At 41.2% G+C, this 20103-nt stretch overlaps 2 protein-coding genes across 5 annotated transcripts in view; one reads left to right on the top strand and one right to left on the bottom strand.

The window, feature by feature from the left end:
• The first annotated feature begins 221 nt into the window (after positions 1-221).
• Positions 222-4143, top strand: HSPA5 (heat shock protein family A (Hsp70) member 5). The gene is made up of 9 exons (XM_004716450.3): positions 222-300; positions 384-604; positions 695-926; positions 1251-1388; positions 1688-1800; positions 1894-2284; positions 2385-2622; positions 2731-2898; positions 3231-4143. Exons 2-9 carry the CDS (start codon positions 483-485, stop codon positions 3791-3793), a joined length of 1965 nt encoding a protein of 654 aa, XP_004716507.1. The 5' UTR covers positions 222-300; positions 384-482; the 3' UTR covers positions 3794-4143.
• A 1125-nt stretch (positions 4144-5268) lies between these two features.
• Positions 5269-20103, bottom strand: part of RABEPK (Rab9 effector protein with kelch motifs) — a 34117-nt gene continuing 19282 nt past the window's right edge. For 2 of the 4 annotated variants that reach the window (XM_045290169.1, XM_004716448.2), the window contains exons 7-11: positions 18979-19131; positions 13391-13552; positions 7720-7869; positions 5898-6047; positions 5269-5640 (exon numbers count right to left, since the gene is read on the bottom strand). In XM_045290169.1, the coding sequence (XP_045146104.1) occupies positions 5357-5640; positions 5898-6047; positions 7720-7869; positions 13391-13552; positions 18979-19131 (899 nt within the window). In that variant the 3' untranslated portion in view covers positions 5269-5356. The remainder of the gene's footprint in view (positions 5641-5897; positions 6048-7719; positions 7870-13390; positions 13553-18978; positions 19132-20103) is intronic. The other 2 variants (XM_045290170.1, XM_004716449.2) reach the window with 2 other exon arrangements.

Consider the following 20103-nt stretch of genomic DNA (forward strand, 5'->3'; position numbering starts at 1 on the left):
ATCTCTGTACGGGGCGGATGTTGTCTCCTATTGGTGTTTAGTGGTGCAACCAGAGGCCAATAAATCCACCCCGGAGGCGTACCCGTGACGTCAATTGCGGAGAGGGCCGCTTCGAATCCGCAGCGGCCAGCTTAGTGGCCTTAGCCAATCAGCGATCTCCACCAAGACGCACCTTCGCCAATCGGTGGCCTCCACGACGGGGCTGGGGGGAGGGTATATAAGCGGAGACGGCGACAGTGCGCCCGACTCTGACCGAGACATCATTCTCTCGCCAACTGGTGGGGTTCGGTAGTGCCAGAGGTAAGCGCCGCGGCCTTCTTTTCCAGCCTTGCCCTTCGCTTCGGCCGTCGCTCCTCCTCATCCCAGTCCCTGGTCCCTTTCAGGTCGATATCTTGTTGCGTGTGCGTGCTGCGGCCTGTGTGTTGCTTCTTGCCTGCGACGAGTCCTGCCTGCTTGCCGACCGACTGGCCGTCTGCGGCAAAATGAAACTGTCCCTGGTGGCGGCTGTGCTGCTGCTCCTCGGCGCGGCGCATGCCGAGGAGGAAGACAAGAAGGAGGACGTGGGCACGGTGGTCGGCATCGACTTGGGGACCACTTACTCCTGGTCAGTGGGGTTCACGGAAGGGCAGGATGGGGCGTGGTCTCCTGGGGCGGTGTGGGAAGTGCGGTACTCATTCTGTGCGTTCTCCGCCAGCGTCGGGGTCTTCAAGAACGGCCGCGTGGAGATCATCGCCAACGACCAGGGCAACCGCATCACGCCGTCTTACGTGGCCTTCACCCCCGAAGGGGAGCGTCTGATCGGCGATGCAGCCAAGAACCAGCTCACCTCCAACCCTGAGAACACGGTCTTTGACGCCAAACGGCTCATTGGCCGGACTTGGAACGACCCGTCTGTGCAGCAGGACATAAAGTTCCTGCCTTTCAAGGTCCGCATGATGTTTTCTTATTAGGATAGAGGATGGGTGGTGGGTATCCGAAAAACAGGGTTTGATAGGACAAGTCTTAATTCTGGTCTGTAAACCGTAACGTTGTATTTGGTATAAAAACAGTAACAAGGAAACAAAAATAACTTATTGTGTAACTGTGTCTTCAAAGTTTAGTGTTTTGAGAGTATTTCCTCAGTAGTCCTCATTAGTCAATGGCAAAGGACCCAAATTAGCTGTGGGGGAGAAAATTGAGTCTCAGACAATCCCCTTTTTGAAGGAGTCAGAAAGTTTTGGCCCCATTCTTAAATTTGTTCTTTAAAATAGGTGGTTGAAAAGAAAACTAAACCATACATCCAAGTAGACATCGGAGGGGGACAAACAAAAACATTTGCTCCTGAAGAAATTTCTGCCATGGTTCTCACTAAAATGAAGGAAACGGCTGAGGCATATTTGGGAAAGAAGGTAAATATTTCTAGAACCTAAGATTTTCACATTGACTTAGGTATAGATAACTTCATGATTTTAAAACTGTTCAAATGACATCAAGCTTAATTGAGCACTTTGCTGTTTGCCAGACATTTTCATGTGTTGTCACTGAGTACTTGAAATTACATGTTTAGAAATAAGCCGGTTTACTTCTAATATGGGTATAATATGTGTCATTTTATACCCAATCTAAAAATGAACTGAATTTTAGAGACTTAAGTGGATGGCTTGCATATAATATACAAAATATATTCTGTAACTTTTTGTTATCTTAGGTTACCCATGCAGTTGTTACTGTACCTGCCTATTTCAATGATGCCCAGCGCCAGGCAACCAAAGATGCTGGAACTATTGCTGGATTGAATGTTATGAGGATCATCAATGAACCGTAAGTATTGAAAGTCTTTGGCATGGCATATTTAATAAATAGAAGAAATTGATTCTTGACTAAGCATTGTTCTCTCTGTCATCCATCTAACAGCACAGCAGCTGCTATTGCTTATGGCCTGGATAAGAGGGAGGGCGAGAAGAACATCCTGGTGTTTGACCTGGGTGGTGGAACCTTCGATGTGTCTCTTCTCACCATTGACAATGGTGTCTTTGAAGTTGTGGCCACTAATGGAGATACTCATTTGGGTGGAGAAGATTTTGATCAGCGGGTCATGGAGCACTTCATCAAATTGTATAAAAAGAAGACTGGCAAAGATGTCAGGAAAGACAATAGAGCTGTGCAGAAACTCAGGCGTGAGGTAGAAAAAGCCAAGCGGGCCCTGTCTGCGCAACATCAGGCAAGAATTGAAATTGAATCTTTCTATGAAGGAGAAGATTTCTCTGAAACCCTAACCCGGGCCAAATTTGAAGAACTCAACATGGTATGTTCTCTGTTTTTGTTTTGTTAATGAAATTGAGTTACATCTCTGATTTTTAGGGCCCTGCAGTCAGGGTACGCGATAACTATGTCTCTTTCTCTAGGATCTGTTCCGCTCTACCATGAAGCCTGTCCAGAAAGTGTTGGAGGATTCTGATTTGAAGAAGTCTGATATTGATGAAATTGTTCTTGTTGGTGGCTCTACTAGAATCCCAAAGATTCAACAACTGGTTAAAGAGTTCTTTAACGGCAAGGAACCATCCCGTGGCATAAACCCAGATGAGGCTGTTGCATATGGTGCTGCTGTCCAAGCTGGAGTACTCTCTGGTGATCAAGATACAGGTTCGCTGATTTCACAGCATCTTTTCTCCTTTACTAACGGTGAAGTTCAAAAAGGGAGTGCTCTCCCCTTTGACTCTTAGTTTATTATGATTTAACTTCTTGTTGCAGGTGATCTGGTGCTGCTTGATGTGTGTCCCCTTACACTTGGTATTGAAACTGTGGGTGGTGTCATGACCAAACTGATTCCAAGAAACACTGTGGTGCCCACCAAGAAGTCTCAAATCTTTTCTACAGCTTCTGATAATCAACCAACGGTTACAATCAAGGTCTATGAAGGTAATTGCTTATACTTAATATTATGTTATGCAGTAGAGAGCATGATTACTTTATTATACTAGGCAAGTATCTGCTAATGTTAGGTATGAGGGTCAGTATTTTAACTGGGGCTTTACAGTCAGCACAAAAATATTCCCCATTAAAAGTGCTGAGCTGGCTCATAAGCATGACAGTGCTATGAAATAGGTGAAATTAAATCTCAGTTGCTGCTGCTTGTAGACTAAGAAGTCTGAATCACTACTGCGTGATCACAGTATCCCTGCCACTGTAGACTGAGTAGGCATTGAGATCTAATGTTAGTAACAACTCACAAGTTTTTTTTTAACTACTAGGTGAACGACCCCTGACAAAAGACAATCATCTCCTGGGTACGTTTGACCTGACTGGAATTCCACCTGCTCCCCGTGGAGTCCCACAGATTGAAGTAACCTTTGAGATAGATGTGAATGGCATTCTGCGAGTAACAGCTGAAGACAAAGGTACAGGGAACAAAAATAAGATCACCATTACCAATGACCAAAATCGCCTGACACCTGAAGAAATTGAAAGGATGGTTAATGATGCTGAGAAGTTTGCTGAGGAAGACAAAAAGCTTAAGGAGCGAATTGATACTAGAAACGAATTAGAAAGCTATGCCTATTCTCTAAAAAATCAAATTGGAGATAAAGAAAAGCTGGGGGGTAAACTTTCCTCTGAAGATAAGGAAACCATGGAAAAAGCTGTAGAAGAAAAGATTGAATGGCTGGAAAGTCACCAAGATGCTGACATTGAAGACTTTAAAGCTAAAAAGAAGGAACTAGAAGAAATTGTTCAGCCAATTATCAGCAAACTCTATGGAAGTGCAGGCCCTCCCCCAACTGGTGAAGAGGAGACAGCAGAAAAAGATGAGTTGTAGACACTCCTCTGCTAATGCTATAATATTGTAAATACTGGACTCAGGAACTTTCGTTAAGAGAAAATGGAGAGAACTTAAGTCTCTGGTGTAATTGGAATCTTCACCTCTGCGTGGAGTTGAAAATGCTATAGCCTAAATGGCTGTTTACTGCTTTTCATTAGCAGTTGTTCACACGTCTTGGGGTGGGGGGTTGGGGGCGAAGAGGAATTGGCAATATTAAAACACTGGGTAAAAACACAGGTTGGGAGTGTGCTCACCTTGGAAATGTTCTATTTAACAATTGCGTCATGTGCTTCTGGTGTAGGAACTTTTTTCTACCATAAGTGACACCAATAAATATTTGTTATTTACACTGGTGTGATTTTTTATTCTACTTAGGTCAGCTAACTTAATAAGTAAAATCAAAGGTTGCATTCTCTGGAGGTCGGGGCAGTAAATGCTTGGGACACTTGGAGATGAGATATGACAACAGTTTCGGTCAGTACTTTGAAAATTTTGCCTATTTTAATCTTAGGTGGGGCAACAACTATTGCATAGTGCCCCAAATTAGTTTCTGAAACATTTGAAATTTCCTATTTTCAAAACTGCCTTTTTGGTGACATTTTATGATGTATAGCTGCTTGCATTCTTTTGTCTACAAATGGAGTGACCTGCCATTGAGTCAACTCTGATTCAGTCTTTCTAGAAAACTTCCTTCTTTGGAGCAGCTGGTAGTTTCCAATTGCTGACCTGGAGGTTAGCAGCCCAATTCATAACCACTGTATCACCAGGCCTTAAGATGTTCACTGAAGAATGATTTAATTGCTAATTTTAGGATGATGTATATTTTCCAACCTAAGATGTGTCGGTCTTTAGCCCCGAGATTTCAGTGATTCTGGGGTGGGCCCTGGGCTGGTAACCTTGAAACTAAGTGAGTTTCCATTACAATTAAGGGCAGTGGTTTGTTTAAAAAAAAAAAAAATTGAGGTTTAGGATTCGTTGGACTGGCTTCCCAAGGAAAGGATTCAGTATAGGTTGAGTCGTGATCAATGAAGCAGGCAGCTGCCAGTGCTAAGCTAAAATCCAATATTCCTGGAGGACATTATTTCATAGGTTGGTGAATTTGATGGTAGAACTGGAAGCCAACATTAAACTTGCCTTATTGCCCCTAAAGGATTTGGGCAGTCCTGGAGTTTAGAATGTTAGGTCTTTGGGCCAGGTAATACAAATCAAAATAGACCAAAAAAAATAAAAACCAAACAGAAAAAACAAAATAGGCCTGCAGTGCCATCTGCCCTGGGGTAGTAGGATTAATTAGGAAATAGGCTAGTTCATCTTCAACCCAGTCTGTTAAGACTGAACCTCTTTCTGAGGAAGCAGACAATATTAGATTTCACCTAGCAAATGTCCAGCAAACCTTTGAGTGACACATAATCACACCTAAGTTACATTTTTCACATACCAAAGTTGATAAGAGTAAAACATTGTCCAGAAAATATTTGGGGTATAAAACAGCTTTATTAACGTTTTAAACTTTTTCCATTTAACTTTTCTGAAAGAGCTGCTTACAAATAAAGTGTTTTATTAGTCAACTACAGTTACAACACAATCATCATAGATTTCTCCTTCGGTGTTCATGCCACCGAACACAAAACAGAGCAGTGTGTCCTCACTTTGCTGTGAGTCATCACCTTGGATGACTGCTTTGTCCTCGAAATTTCTGTCAGCTTCACAGTTCAGAGGGACAGAATCGAAATCATCTTTCTCAGAAGCAGATGCCACTGGCCATGGAATAACACACATGGAATGGTCCAGTCGTCCAGGGGGTAAGAAAGTATCAAATTTAAGCAAGGTCCAATGCTGCTTTTCTATGTTAGAAAAAAAAAAAAATCAGGCTTTGTATTAGATTTCCAGAAATGCCCAGTGATGAATATTAGCTACCTTTTCAACAGAAACGGGAGACAGTGCAAACAGCTAATGACAGTATTACTGCTTTGATATCATTCCCTACAAACTTGGTTATTCCTTTGGATTCAGATGTGGAGGGCCCAACTTGAAATACCAAGGCACTGTCATTTTCCTGAGTAGCTATGCCTGTTAAAGAACCAAGGTGACAGTCACTCACCTATGTGGTACTGGTACATGGTGTCCAGTGCTCCTGTGGGAGCCATTCCTCCAAAGATGTACACATGCTTCCCCACAACCACAGCTGAATGGGCAGCACAGCCAGCAGGGGCAGCCCCAGTGGGACGCAGCTTCTGCCATTTCATATCACCTGCCAAGAGAGAGACAGGGTTTGGGCACAATGCATGCTAAAACTTGGGTTTCAAGCTTCTGGTCTGACCCCTGCAGTTTGCTCAGAGAGATGATAGAGTAAGGTTTAGTGTGCATTCGAATTACTTGGTGGGAGCCCGAAGTTCTAATTTGGTAATCCAGAGAGGTAGGGCCTAAGCAATTTATACCAGGGGGCTTTAAAAAGTTGGTGCAAAGGTGGAATCAAAAGAATGGAATTTTGCCACGAACTGTTTGAAGCCCCCTTAGTTCTAACAAACACCTCAGTAATTCTGATGTAGAGCACATGAAAAAAAAAAATCTTTGATGGCTATCACCAGGGACTGTTCTGGAAGCTAGCAGATGTGGTCCTGTGTGTGCCTGCCCAAGCATGTGCACATATTACTTGTTTTAATTCCCGAAGACTTCTTAGAACACAACTTTGTGAGGTGTAGGCTACACAGAGTCAAATACCTTAATTCTCCTAAGAGCCCTCTGAAATTGCTATTACTTCTGTTTGTTTCTTACAGATAAGGAAACTGCGGATTAGAGAGGGAAAGAGATAGACCTGTCTTGAGATCCCACAGCTAGAAAGTGGCAAAGCTTGAACTGTATGTAAGTCTGACTCCAAAGCTGATAATCTCCACACTAGTAACTGTGCTGTCTCAAACACTGACTCCTTTTTTTGTAGGGAAATTTGCATCTTGTCAAATAAGTGTTAACATAAAGCAGTTTAATAGGTTTAAAGAAGTACTTGTAAGCAAGAAAAATAGGAAGAACTTTCTAAAAATATTACAGAACAATATTGGTGTATATTTTGCTGTGTTTATTTTCAGACACACACACACACACACACACAAATCATGACACCCCACCCCCCATCAAGGGCCCAAATAGAAAGAAAATGATCTGAAAATGATGATGGCAACATATGTACAAATATGCTTGACACAAGAGTTGTAAGAGTCCCGAATAAAAGTATTTAATAATAATTTTTAAAAAAGGAACCACCCCCCGCCCCCAAACCCTCCATTTGACTGGCTGCAAGGAACATTTCTGTAACGATTGTTTCCACCTGTATGTGTAAGAACCCTGCATCCTAGCCCTGGAAGGATCACCCAGGCCAGTCAAAATTCTAGTCAATGTAGGAATCCCACAGAACCCACCGCTAGCAAGGTAGCCCAATACGAACATACTGCACAACAGTTCCCTGTGCCTTCATCCATAAGTGCTGGAAATTCATGGGTACAAAAAGGGGCACATTCCTGTCTTAATGGAGCTCAAACTGAAGGACTACCTGAGAATGAGCCCAGGCCCCCTAGAACACATCAGCCCTGCTCCCCAGTGGTTTTAGTCATCCTTAGCATTCAATTCTAGTGACCAGTTTCAAAATTCATGGATTGTTAACTATATTCCAATGCCTGAAAGGAAATCTGTGTGGAAAATACGTAGTGGGTATTATGAAAGAACAGGTTGTTGTGAAGAGCAAAGCTCATGTTTGGAAACCCACGGATACTCAAAAAATTATCTATTTCTAAAATTATTCTTCAGACCACACTTAACAGAATCCATTGAAAACCAGAGGCTTATCAAGTTACCCCCACCTATGAGAATGATTATATTCTATCAGCACCTTCTATTTAATTTTAAGGTGACAATCCCCAACCCTTACTTACTTATATCGATACAATAGAGATCATCATAGAATTTGTCCCCTGCTAAGCCTCCATGGATGAAGAGCTTTGTCCCTGCTGCCACCATCACATGACCATGCCGAGGGGATGGGGGTTTTCCATGTGTCTCTGGCTGTGTCCAAGTCAGAGTGTCTAGAACAGTAAATTCATTGGCATCAGATGGCAAAGCCATGAAGCAAGAACATGAGAAATACACCCAAGCTTCTTCACTACTTCCCAGCAAGCAGGAAGTGCTTCCCTCTACAGCAGTTAGCAACCTGTGGATCATTTGTGACCCTTTTGGGGGTAGAATGACTCTTTTAACAGGGGTCCCTTAAGGCCATCAGAAAAACTTAATTCCGATGATCTTAGGAATTGAGTCACCCCTTCTCCATCCGTCTCCAGGTGGGTCCTCCCACATGCAGATACGCCCACATATGGTTACCCAGCGTGAAGACTGTTACCCATGCTACACCATGCTGCAAGATAATTTATTTGTAATTAGAAATAGTTCACAATATATAATTACATACTGTTTGTGATTCATCACTATGCTTTAATGATGTTCAATTTATAACAATGAAAATACATTCTACATATCAGATATTTACATGATGAATCATAACAGTAGCAAAATGACAGTTATGAAGTAGCAACGAAAATAATTTTATGGTTGGGGGTCACCACAACATAAGGAACTGTATTAAAGGTCGCGGCATTAAGAAGGTTGAGAACCACTGCTCTACAGTGTCTATAGAAAGCCTGGACAACCTCTGTTTGGACATTTCCAGGGCTGGACAGCTTGTTAACAAGTCTGCCCCTTCTCTTGGGCATTGAATTCAAAAAGACCTCTTTTTAGCTTGGCTTCCTTTAAGTTGATTCTGATTCTGACTCATCCAAACCTAAGGCAGAGCAGAACTTTTCCTTAGGGTTTCTGATGCTCCTGTAAATCTTTACAGGAGCAGAAAGCTTCATCTTTCTCCTTCGAGTCAATGGTGGGTTTGAACTGCCAACCTTGTGATCAACAGCCCAATGTGTAAGTCATTCCATCAGGGGTCCTAACAAGTGCTTTGTTTTCTTTTTTAATCATTTTATTAGTGGCTCATACAACTCATCACAACCCATACATACATCCATTGTATAAAGTGCATTTGTACATTCATTGCCCTCATCATTCTCAAAACATTTGCTCTCCACCTAAGCCCCTGGCATCAGCTCGTTTTTCCCCTCCCTCTTCCTTCCCCCCTCCCCCTCCCCCATGAATCCTTGATAAATTATAAATTATTTTGTCATATCTTGCCCTGTCCCACATCTCCCTTCACCCACTTTTCTGTTGTCCGTCCCTCAGGGAGAGGAGGTCACATGTAGATTCTTGTAATCGGTTCCCCCTTTCCAACACACCCTCCTACCCTCCCGGTATCGCCACTCATACCACTGGTCCTGAAGGGATCATCCACCCAGGATTCCCTGTGTTTCCAGTTCCTATCTGTACCAGTGTACATCCTCTAGTCTAGCCAGATTTGTAAGGTAGAATTGGGATCATGATAGTGGGGAAGGTGGAAGCATTTAGGTACTAGAGGAAAGTTGTATGTTTCATTGTTGCTATATCGCACACTGACTGGCTCATCTCCTCCTCAGACCCTTCTGTAAGGGGATGTCAGTGGCCTACAAATGGATTTTGGGTCTCCACTCCACACTCCCCACCTCATTCACTATGATGAGATTTTTTGTTTTTGTTTTTTCAAAGGTAATTGCTTTGTTGAAAGAATGAGGAAAAAATAGATTACTATTAAGTAAAAAAGAACAAGACTAACATTGGTGAGGGAGTATTGGAAAATGATTAGAACAAAGGTAGTGGAGTTTGAAACCTGGTTCTCTCACTAAATAAATACATGGCCTAGGGCCAGTTATTCTTTAAACTTTCTTTTCGTTATTTATTGGGATTAATACATATATCAAATCATCCCATAGTTCAATCACATCCAGCAGAATTGTATATTTGCTACCACAATCAGTTACCAAACATTCTTTTTCTATAAGGACCTGTTGGCGTCATCACTCCTATACCCCACTACCACCTTTATGCCCCTCTCCCCCTTTTCTATAGTTGTAAAATGGGTATACAATATGTGAAAATACCTACCTCTAAGGACTGATATGTAGATTAAGTGAGATAATGTGCATATAGTACACAAAGATATTCAATAAATGAGTTATTATACTGTTATCCTAACAGTGCAGAGGTGATCTATGCTAGACAGCTCTTCAAATCTTCAAAGTTGTGCACATACAAAATTCTGGAAAACTGATCATTTCAACACAATAGAAAAGTCTTAAAGGAGCACTACAAAAACTATTCGGAACAAAGACCAACCAAACAATTTCTCTTTGAATTCCACTTTATGATGCCTGCCAGTTGTTCTGGAACCCTGTTGGTGTAGTGGACTGCTAACCTTCGGGCCAGCAGTTTGAACCTACCAGTCATTCTTTGGGAGAAAGATGAGGCTTTCTGCTTCCATACTGATTTATGGCCTTGGAAAGGCCACGGGGACAGTTCAAATCGGTCCTAAGAGTCAGAATCGACTCAATGGCAGTGGGTTTTGCGGATTGTTCACACTGTCCCACCCCCATCCAGTGGTTCACAGAACACAATTTAAAATAATTTGAAACGGTTATGTACAAGTGTGTTTATCATAATGTTTATAATGGAGAACCGGAATGAGCCTGTGTCCAACAAGAGGTTGAGTTATTGGTATAGCCGTAATGGAATCATGTACATTTATTAAAAATGTTAGTTTAGATTTTATGACTATACGGGGAAATGTATTGAGTGAAAAATACAAGATACATATATTAGACATGGAAGTGTCTCTGCTACATTAAAAAAAAAAGACTAGAAATACACTGAGATGTTAATTATTAATTTAGAGATGATAGTAGTTTTCATATACAAATATATAGGAGAGGACTTCAAAAAAGTTCGTAGAAAATTTGAATTAAAATATAATAAAACGTTGTCATTAACTTTTTGAAGCCCCTTCACATATATACATGTATTTTGTATTTACTTCTCATTTACATGCTTATGTATTAAAAATCGATACTATTTCATTTTTAAAATCTGCTTTAAAAGAACCACAAAGCCCATTCTTTCTAAAAAAGGGAAGACACAGACTGTGAAGTATCTTAATTCTTCCAATTTGACTTTGTAAATATGAACTTTTGTTACGGCATTTCCTTAAGACAAGTTGTATTTTATTGCAAAATAGCAATGAAAAGCATTTCTGTAAAATAAAAAGTCTTTTTTATAACTGCTTACTAGTAAGAAAAAAAAATGTAAGTAAATGCTCCTTATTCCCCAAATTGACAAGTGTTCTTACAAATCTTCAATGTTTATGCTATTGTGATCTAGTAATCCTCTCAACATCTGTTTATACAAATCTTGGTAATATGTGCATAGAGGTACATATATACATATGTTCAGTGTAACACTAACTACAATGAACTGTCTGCCATCGAATTAATTCTGACGCATGGTGACCCTGTAGAGCATGGTAAAACTGCCTAGGGGGTTTCTGAGACTATAACTCTTTAAGGGAATAAAAAGCCCTACCTTTTTCCCACAATGTTACACAGTTATCCAAAAGTCACTCAATAGGAAAATGACTGAATGAATACAGCACACCACACATTTGCATAGAATAAAAATTGACAAAAGATAATACAGCTACTACTTATTAGGTGCTTCCTATGTGCTATGCACTAAATCACATTTAATTTTTATAGTTAATACAGTCAATAGACACTATCATCTTTATTTTACAGACCTGCAAATGAAGACCTAGAGAGATTAAGTAACTAGTCTAAGGCAACACAGAAAGCTGGTGGCAGATCTGGTCCCAGTCCACATCATGTGCTTCAAAGTTCATGCTTTCAATTACTACAATCTATAACAAGTCACAAAATAATATTTGTAATTGGATTCCATGTTTGTGTTTTCAAAGTGTACATGTCATTTAACAACTTATAGAAAATTCATGTATGTGGGAACTTCAAAAAGTTCATGGGCAAAATGCATTAAAATAATTTATAATTTATCAAGGGGTCATGAGGGTGGGGGGGAAGGGAGCAAAAAAAGAGGAGCTGATACTAAGGGCTCAATAGAAAGTAAATGTTTAGAAAATAATGGTGGTATTATTTTCAATCATGTACAAATATGCTCGCTACAAATGATGTATGGACTGTTATAAGAGCTGTAAGAGCCCCAAGAAAATGATCTTTTAATAATAAAAAAAATGGAATTTCTCCACAAACTTTTGCCACTCCCCTATATATACATAAGATTTGTAACTAAATACATAAGAAAGTCTGGGTTCTTAAAGGCTTGAAGATAAACAAGTGGCCATCTAGCTGAGAAGCATCAAAGCCCACATGGAAGAAGCACACCAGCATGTGTGACCATGAGGTGTCGAAGGGACCAGTTATCAGACATCAAAGGACTAAAAATCTTATCAGTGGGTACCCACCTTCCTGATACAACCACTGAGTGCAGAGTGGAGACTCAAAGCCCATCGGTAGTCAACTGGACACCCCCTTACTGAAGGATTGTGGGGAGGAGATGAGTCAATCAGGGTGCAGGGTAGCAACGATGAAACATATAACTTTCCTCCAGTTCTTAAATGCTTCCTCCCCCCCCACTATCATGATCCCAATTCTACCTTACAAATCTGGCTAGACCAGAGAATGTACATTGGTACAGATAGCAACTGGAAACACAGGGAATCCAGGACAGATGACTCCTTCAGGACCAGTGGTGAGAGGGGCGATGCCTGTAGGGTGGAGGGAATGTGGGGTAGAAAGGGGGAACCGATTACAAGAATCCAGGTATAGCCTCCTCCCTGGGGGAAGGACAGCAGAGAAGAGGGCAGGGGAGACGTTGTACAATATAACTTATGACAAAACAATAATTTATGAATTATGAAGGGTTTATGAGGGAGGGGGAGGGGGAGATGGGAGGGAGGGGGAAAATGAGCAGCTGATATTAAGGGCTAAAGTAGAAGGCAGATGTTTTGAGAATGATGAGGGCAACAAATGTACATATTTGCTTAACACAATGGATGGATGTATGGATTGTGATAAGAATTGTACGAGCCCCCAATGAAATAATTAAAAAAAAAGAAAGTAAGAAAGTAAAGAAATAGTTATAAGGAACCTCTAGCGGGGTAGTGAGTTAAGCACTGGTCACCTAACACCAGATCAACAGTTCAAACCCACTAACTAACCCATGGGAGAAAGATGAGGCTTTCTATTCTCGTAAAGTTACAGTCTCAGAAACCTATAGGGCAGTTCTACTCTGTCTTATAGAACTTCTATGAGTAGGAATTGACTCGAAGGCAGAGATTTTGTTTTTAATAGTGTTTACTTCTGTCTGGGGAATGGAAAGAACGGTTACTTTTTTAACTTTATAAAATTTTAGTTTAAATGTTTTAAAAATCTGAGCATTCATACCTTTTTAAATGTAAATTTCACTGTATGGGGGAAGATATCAGCCAAGGGATATACAAATAAGTCTAGAAATGGGACAGGGTTTCATTTTCGAACGTCTGCTTCCTACATCAGGTAAGCCACAAGCTGAATGGCCCTGACCAAGTAATTAGTAGGCCCCACACCATACTTGCGTCAAACACATGCAACTTCACATCCTGCACAGGCTGAGCGCCTCTCTCTCCACCTCCAAAGACATACAGCTGGCTTCCAATGGCTGCCGATGATGAATGGAACGTTCTTGGGGATGGCGCGGGGCTGGTCACCTCTGGAGTTGTCCACATGTTAGTTTCTGGTTCAGAAAGGAAGGATGCACCTAAAACACCCAGGCTTAAAGGTTCTCTCACCTTGACTCTGGGGCCCAGTAGGGTCCAAACTCAAATATTCAGGGCAGCATAGTTCTAAACAGGGACCTCCTGACCATCAAGGCTAAGGAGGGCTAAGGGCAATCCTTATAATTTGTCCATCCATTCTGAAATCCACATGCTTGAAAAGCTACAGGTATGATTAATAATGCAGTCATTTTGTTTCCAGAGGCTTTCAAACACCTTTTCTACCCACTTTACACTCTTCCAACTGCCCTGTCCTACATCCACTCGGAAGAGTCCAACATCTAAAATAATTCATCCCCATTAGAAGCCAGAGAAAATTTCCCAGGATATGGGTCATCAAGATAAAAGTTAGCAATGTTATTGCAGTTTTAGTGGTACCAATAATAGTCTCTACTAAGCACTAAGTATTTGATAAATATCAATTTTCCTATTTTACGGATAAACAAAGCAGAATAGGTAATATGGCTAATACATAGCTGAGATGGGTGCCTATATATTTTCTATTCATCTGACCCAGAATAAACTTTTACCATATCACCTGGGTAGGTGTACAAAACAAGCACCATCAAACACAGCTGGAGAAAGGATAAACTGGAAAAATCTTCCTGGGGAACTATTCGGTAGCCTGTATCAAAAGCCTTCTTTTAAGAATGAAAAATGAAATGTTGATCTAGCATATTTTGTTACATATATATTCACAATTGAAAACATGTGATGAAACATTAATCCCATTGAAGCAGATGTAGGAATCAAGCATCATCCTTGTACTGAACCATGCCCTGAGAATTCTTCCATGCTCACTCAGCCCTGGTAGTTGAATGGAAGGTACTAAAGGCTTTTTGCCCATGAAAGCTTCAGGGAACTTCTCTAAGGAAGTAAAGCTTAGAAAATATAAATTCTTTCTTCTGGGTCACAGTGCTGTGAGTAGCACAGTAAGATTTGAACTCAGATCTTCTGAACTCCCATATTCACTACACCACACTACATCATGAATGATCTGCCTGGAAAATTCTGTGCCTCTTGTGCAGGTAGCATTTATAATATGTGTGGAACTCAAACACCTATGTGGAGATGAACAAGTCTCGGCCTATATCCAAAGCATAATATAATTGTCTCTATAGCTACAGGTCTTGAAGAGCTTTTGGATCATAGCGGGAGTTACAGTGTGCACAACTACGGGGTCAGAAGTTCATGGGATTGTGTTGCTGCCAATTTAAACACCAACACAAATAATCCCAAAGGAGTCCTAAGACATTCGAGGGGTTTGCCTTAATAACCAAGGTAACTCATCGTCCCAGAACTCAAGAAAGCATTACACTAGACAGTGTAAGACACATCAATGTAAGATATGAAACTAATAATAATTAGTTTCATGAGAGTGGGAGAGGGGGTAAAAAGAGGAGTTGATACCAAGGGTTCAAATAGAAAGTAAATGTTTAGAAAATAATGATGGCAACATACCATATGCACAAATATGCTTATCCATACAATTTGATGTATGGATTATAAGAGCTGTAAGAGCCCCCAATAAAGTTATCTTAAAAAAAAAAAAGCATTACACTTACATGTATTCGTTTTTTGGGGTTTTTTATTGGTGTAGCAAAAGGATACAAATCAGAACCAGTCAAAGGGAAAGACCCACTGAGTAAGGTCTGTTGTTATTAGGTACCGTTCAGTTGGTTCTGACTTCTAGCGGCCCTATCTATGTACAACAGAATGAAATACGGCCTGATCCTGCCTTATCATCACAGTTGTTCTTCTGTTTAAACCCACTGTTGTAGCCATTATAACAAGCCATTTCGTCTAGAGCTTTCCTCATTTTCAAAGTTCTTCTATTTTACCAAGCATGGACTGATTTCATCTGATAACATGTCCAAAATACATGAGACAAAGTCTCACCATCTTGGCTCTAAGAAGCATTCTGGCTGTACTTCCTCCAAGACTAAGGTGACCAGATTTAAAGCAGGACACCATTGACCGGGGGTGGGGGAGACGTTCTTGATTAAAAATTTGGTCTATATGGACCAAATAGACTGTTCCCTAGCTTGTCATGCGTTCTTTCCAAAAATCAGGACTTTTTTAAAACGCCAAAAATCGGACTGTCCCGCCAAAAGCGGGACGTCTGGTCACCTTATCCAAGACAGATCTGTTTGTAAGTCAGGGTGAAGTCCGGGTGGCCTCAAATGGGAAGCTTCCATTATTAGAATGTGTCATCCTTCGAAAATCTCAATGTGTGACAATATACCATACTGCCAACTAGAGAAGTTCCCCCAAGTTTTGGTGGGCAAATGTTTTATTTTTTTTAATCATTATTGCAAAGCTTTTTATTAGGGTTGCATTATATGGGCTTGATTAAATCATCAGCCGTTTAATGGAATTAGCTCTCCAGCCCTAACCATGCTCACCCTCCAACGTAAAACACACACAAACATCTAACTCTCTAACCACGTTTGTTTGTTTTTTACCGTTCCCAGCATTGCTGGCCAAATTCTTTATCCCAAAGGTTTACAGATCACCTGCCAGGAACTGAGGGCAAAAAACAGCCAGATTTTTTATAACACAATTGCTGATGGACATGATTTGGCTAAGCTGAGGCAGGCCGGGGCCCCTGCTTCCCTGCATGTCCCCGAAGATCAGCAGTTGCCCCCTGGAATGGGGAGACTGAGAAACAGCACCAGGGATGCCTGACTCCCTGATAACAGGACACCCTACCTGCCAGAGCTGATAAACTGCATCCTGGGCCATAGACCTTACCGCTGACCTCCTAGGCCATAAACCTCACTGCTAACATGCTGGGTCATAAACCTTCCCCTGCTGCATATACCTCCCTCTCCCGCTTCCCTTTAAAAACCCCAGGCCCCAGGCAAAGCCCATGATTCCCCTGGGATATTTGGTAGAGCATGGGGCTTTGTCCCAGAGCTTCTCCCTAATAAAGCTACTTCTGTTTCTGCTCTCCCTGTATCCTGTCAGTCATCTTTGTCCATCTCCCTGTGCCTCAGTTTACCTCTCACTCATCCTGTGCCTCAGTTGATCTTTAGGAGGGAAGTGGTTAAGAGTTGACTTATATGTGAAAAATGTCCAGGTTCTGAGTAATTACCAAAATGCTCATTTAAGGAACGAGGCAAATGTGTTTATGTGTGTGTTGAATGTGCCCGTGCGCCCATCAAAATAGCAAGGAGTTTAAAAAGTGCTGCACTCAACGCAAGTCAGGGCAGAGTGAAACAAGCACCATCAAACACGGCTGGAGGAAGGATAAACAGGAAAATGCTTTCTGGGGAACTATTTGGTAGCCTGTGTCAAAAGCCTTAAAAATGTTAAGAGTGCAAAATGGAAACCAGGTTAGGAATGGAAACAGGGAGGAAGTGGGGCAAGTGAAATTATATTTTAGGGTCTGCAATGAATGAGTTGAAGCTTAAAAGTGTATGAATGCTGAATTTAAAAGCGATGATCTGCTCTGTAGATCTACCCAAGCACAATACAATTTTCTTTGCACAGTCATGACTTTTATTTAAAAATCAGCAAACGATACTGTACAAACACTGATATGTAAATATCTAAACACTTCAGATTTAGCTGGCAAAGACTACATTGAGCTATAAGCATGAGTCTTCCATGTAGAAACCAGATACTAAACTGTAAATAAACAAAAATCTTCTTATTGTTTGCAAATACAGTTAAAGTAGGAGATTATACATATGCATAGATCCTTAATAAAATAATTGGCTGTAGAGAATATTCCCCTTTCATAGTATTCCTTTTTACTTCCTGTGGGAGTTACCAAGCACAATAGTTTGGTTTTTTTAAGTTCACAGTATTTTACCTACTCTCTTTCATTCAGAGCTAGAATCCTAAGAAAATCATCTAAAACACAATGACTTCTGAGCAAAGATATTCACTCCTTGTCACTCACAACAGTACATGTTTATTAGCCTGAATGTCCAACAATAGGGGACTTAGGGTGTCATTATAAAACAGAGCATTTTGTAGCCATCAAGATCTTATCAAAGCATTGTTAGTAGAAAATAATTTTTGCAGTAACAATGAAATGGAAAGGAAAAGGACTCAAAAGTGCATAGTTAAATACAAAGAAATGTTATTGAGACCCTTAGCATATAGAAGTGTAGCGACTTTTGTCTAATAAACTTGGATAAGGAATTTGGCTGGTAAAGTGAGTTAGTTAGTTTATTGTGCCAACCTGGCTGATAAACACATGTGGGGTTAATTGAAGGGTGGAGAGATAAATGGCTCCGTGGGCCTTGCCTTTCTAGTTCTCGGGGCTCTTACTTTGTGATGGTCAGACCAGGGTGCAGCTGCCTTAGCCAGTTCCCTGCTTCAGTTGGCAGGCTCACTTCCTGCAAGACATCCCCAAGGAGAAGCCATGGACCTACCCTGATGCAGCCCTGGGTGCTGGAGCAGCCAGCTGGAGACCCCTGCCAGCGCTGAGATGCTTACACACTCACTGATTCAGTTTTCCTCCTGCAGTCGCGTCATAGTGTGTGTTTTGTGAGATGGAGGAGGACTTTGTGGATTGGTGTTGGACATATGGGTTAATGGGTTAAGGTTGGACTTCTGGGCTTGGGCAGCACTCACTGGGTTTGGATGTTTTCTTGATGTGCACTTAACCTTTATATAAAACTCTTTTCTTTACACATGAGTTTCTGTGGATTGATTCTCTAAAGTACCCAGACTAACACATAATGCTTATTCATACTTTACAAATATATTTCTGTGAATGAATTATATTTATAAAGAGAGGACAAGAACAAAATTCTAAAAATGACAAAAGAGTAAGTCCACCTTCCACAGGTGGGTCAGCAGCATCCTCTCAGTAGTAAGTGTTAGTCCCCAATTGCTTCTTTTACTATGAAATTGCCTGTAGGACAAGCCAATAACCTTGAATTATTTTGGCTTTTTTAAAAAAAAGGGCCCACAGTAGGAGAATTTGAATTAGGGTTCAGCACTTACTGGTATTTTATATTTTAAAAAGAAGAGGGATGGGTTAAGGGGAGGAGAGAAATTGACTTGTGATAACCCAAATCATCTCCAAATATTGCTAAATGTTCCCTGTGGGGCAAAATCATCTGTGTTGGAAAACCACTACTCTGGATCAGCCGCTGACTCCTTGATGACATTAGGTTGCTGGACCTGAGTTTCCCACTTGGTGAAGTTGTTCTCTGAAGTCCCTTCCAGTTATGGCACGTAAGGAATTGATAACTACATGTTACCAGAGGAGGAAAAGACTATTCTTTTCAGTTTCTGCTAGAAGTTAAAATTCCTATTTTCTGTGAGGTCAGCAAAGTTAACCCTCAGTACCACTTAAATGGGTTTGGCACACTTGGAATTGAACTTATTTATTTATGGAAACAAAATCACTTTGGTTACTTACCAGGATTCAACACTTGTAAACAGTTTCGATTGCCTGACTGGTCGGCACCTCCAAACACCCAGATGCTGTCCGGTGTGCAGGAGGGAATGAAGCTGGCATGTTCGTACCGGGGCAAGAGGCCCTCCCAGGTGGCTAAATCCCACTGATGTGTCCCTAGAAAACATTTCCACCAGTTCCTTGACAGGGGCTGCTTATACTGATAAACTTGGGGAGGGTAGTGAGGAGAGGGTCAAAGGAGAGGGTCAAAAAACTTAAATGAACCACCATCAAAGGAACATGGTCAATTTACAAAAAGTTTCACTCAGGGGGATGTCTGCCTAGTTCATCCACCCTTTTCAATGAACACCGTCCCATTTACTAACCATAGGGGAAGATCTTGAAAGACCTGTCTGTGTCACAGCACTTTGACTTTCTAGTATTAGCTGATTGGGTTAGAGGTGGCCATTTGAAGCAAACTAGGCCAATCAGGTCCTCCTCCTTAAGAATTTAAATGGAATTCAAACAGATAGCTGGATTTGGGTGGTCATCTTCCACCATGTATGGAACAGAGAAGAATGAAGCAGATCCATGTAAGGCAGCATAGAGAAAGAGAGGGTGGAGAAAGATGGTTTTTGATAGCTTTCTAATCCTTATTTTGCTGTCTCTGGGCTGTACTTCTTGTCTTTAGATTCTGTGCAATACCCTTGTATCTATATAAATAAATCCCCGCTTTTTTGTCGGTGGTAGAAGCTAGGGATGCAATAGGGGAAATAACCACAATCTTTCATTTGCATGCAGTTTGTACACTTGTAGGAAAGACAAATAAAAGAAATCATGGGCGAGAAGGGTTGTGAAGGGAAATAAGCATGGGAAAGTGCAGGGTAGTATGGAGCTACTGGGCAGAGTACCGAAAGTACTCCAGGAGTGTCAGGGGAAACTTCCCATGAAAGTGACATCTAATCTGGGATATGAAAGATGAATAGCAAGCATGCAGACGTGAAGAGTTTTCTGGAGAGAGGGAGAAGCATGCAAATGCGTGAAGGCCACGCAGTTCAAGGTGTTCAAGGACCTGAAGGCTGTTTAGTGTAGCAAAGGAGATGGGAACGAATCAAGAAGTGAGATTGGAGAAGATTTCGAACAAGGAAG

The sequence above is a fragment of the Echinops telfairi genome, unplaced genomic scaffold (genome assembly GCF_000313985.2).
Source record: "Echinops telfairi isolate 266 unplaced genomic scaffold, ASM31398v2 ScPeMD7_32;HRSCAF=126, whole genome shotgun sequence".
Lineage (NCBI taxonomy): Eukaryota > Metazoa > Chordata > Mammalia > Afrosoricida > Tenrecidae > Echinops > Echinops telfairi.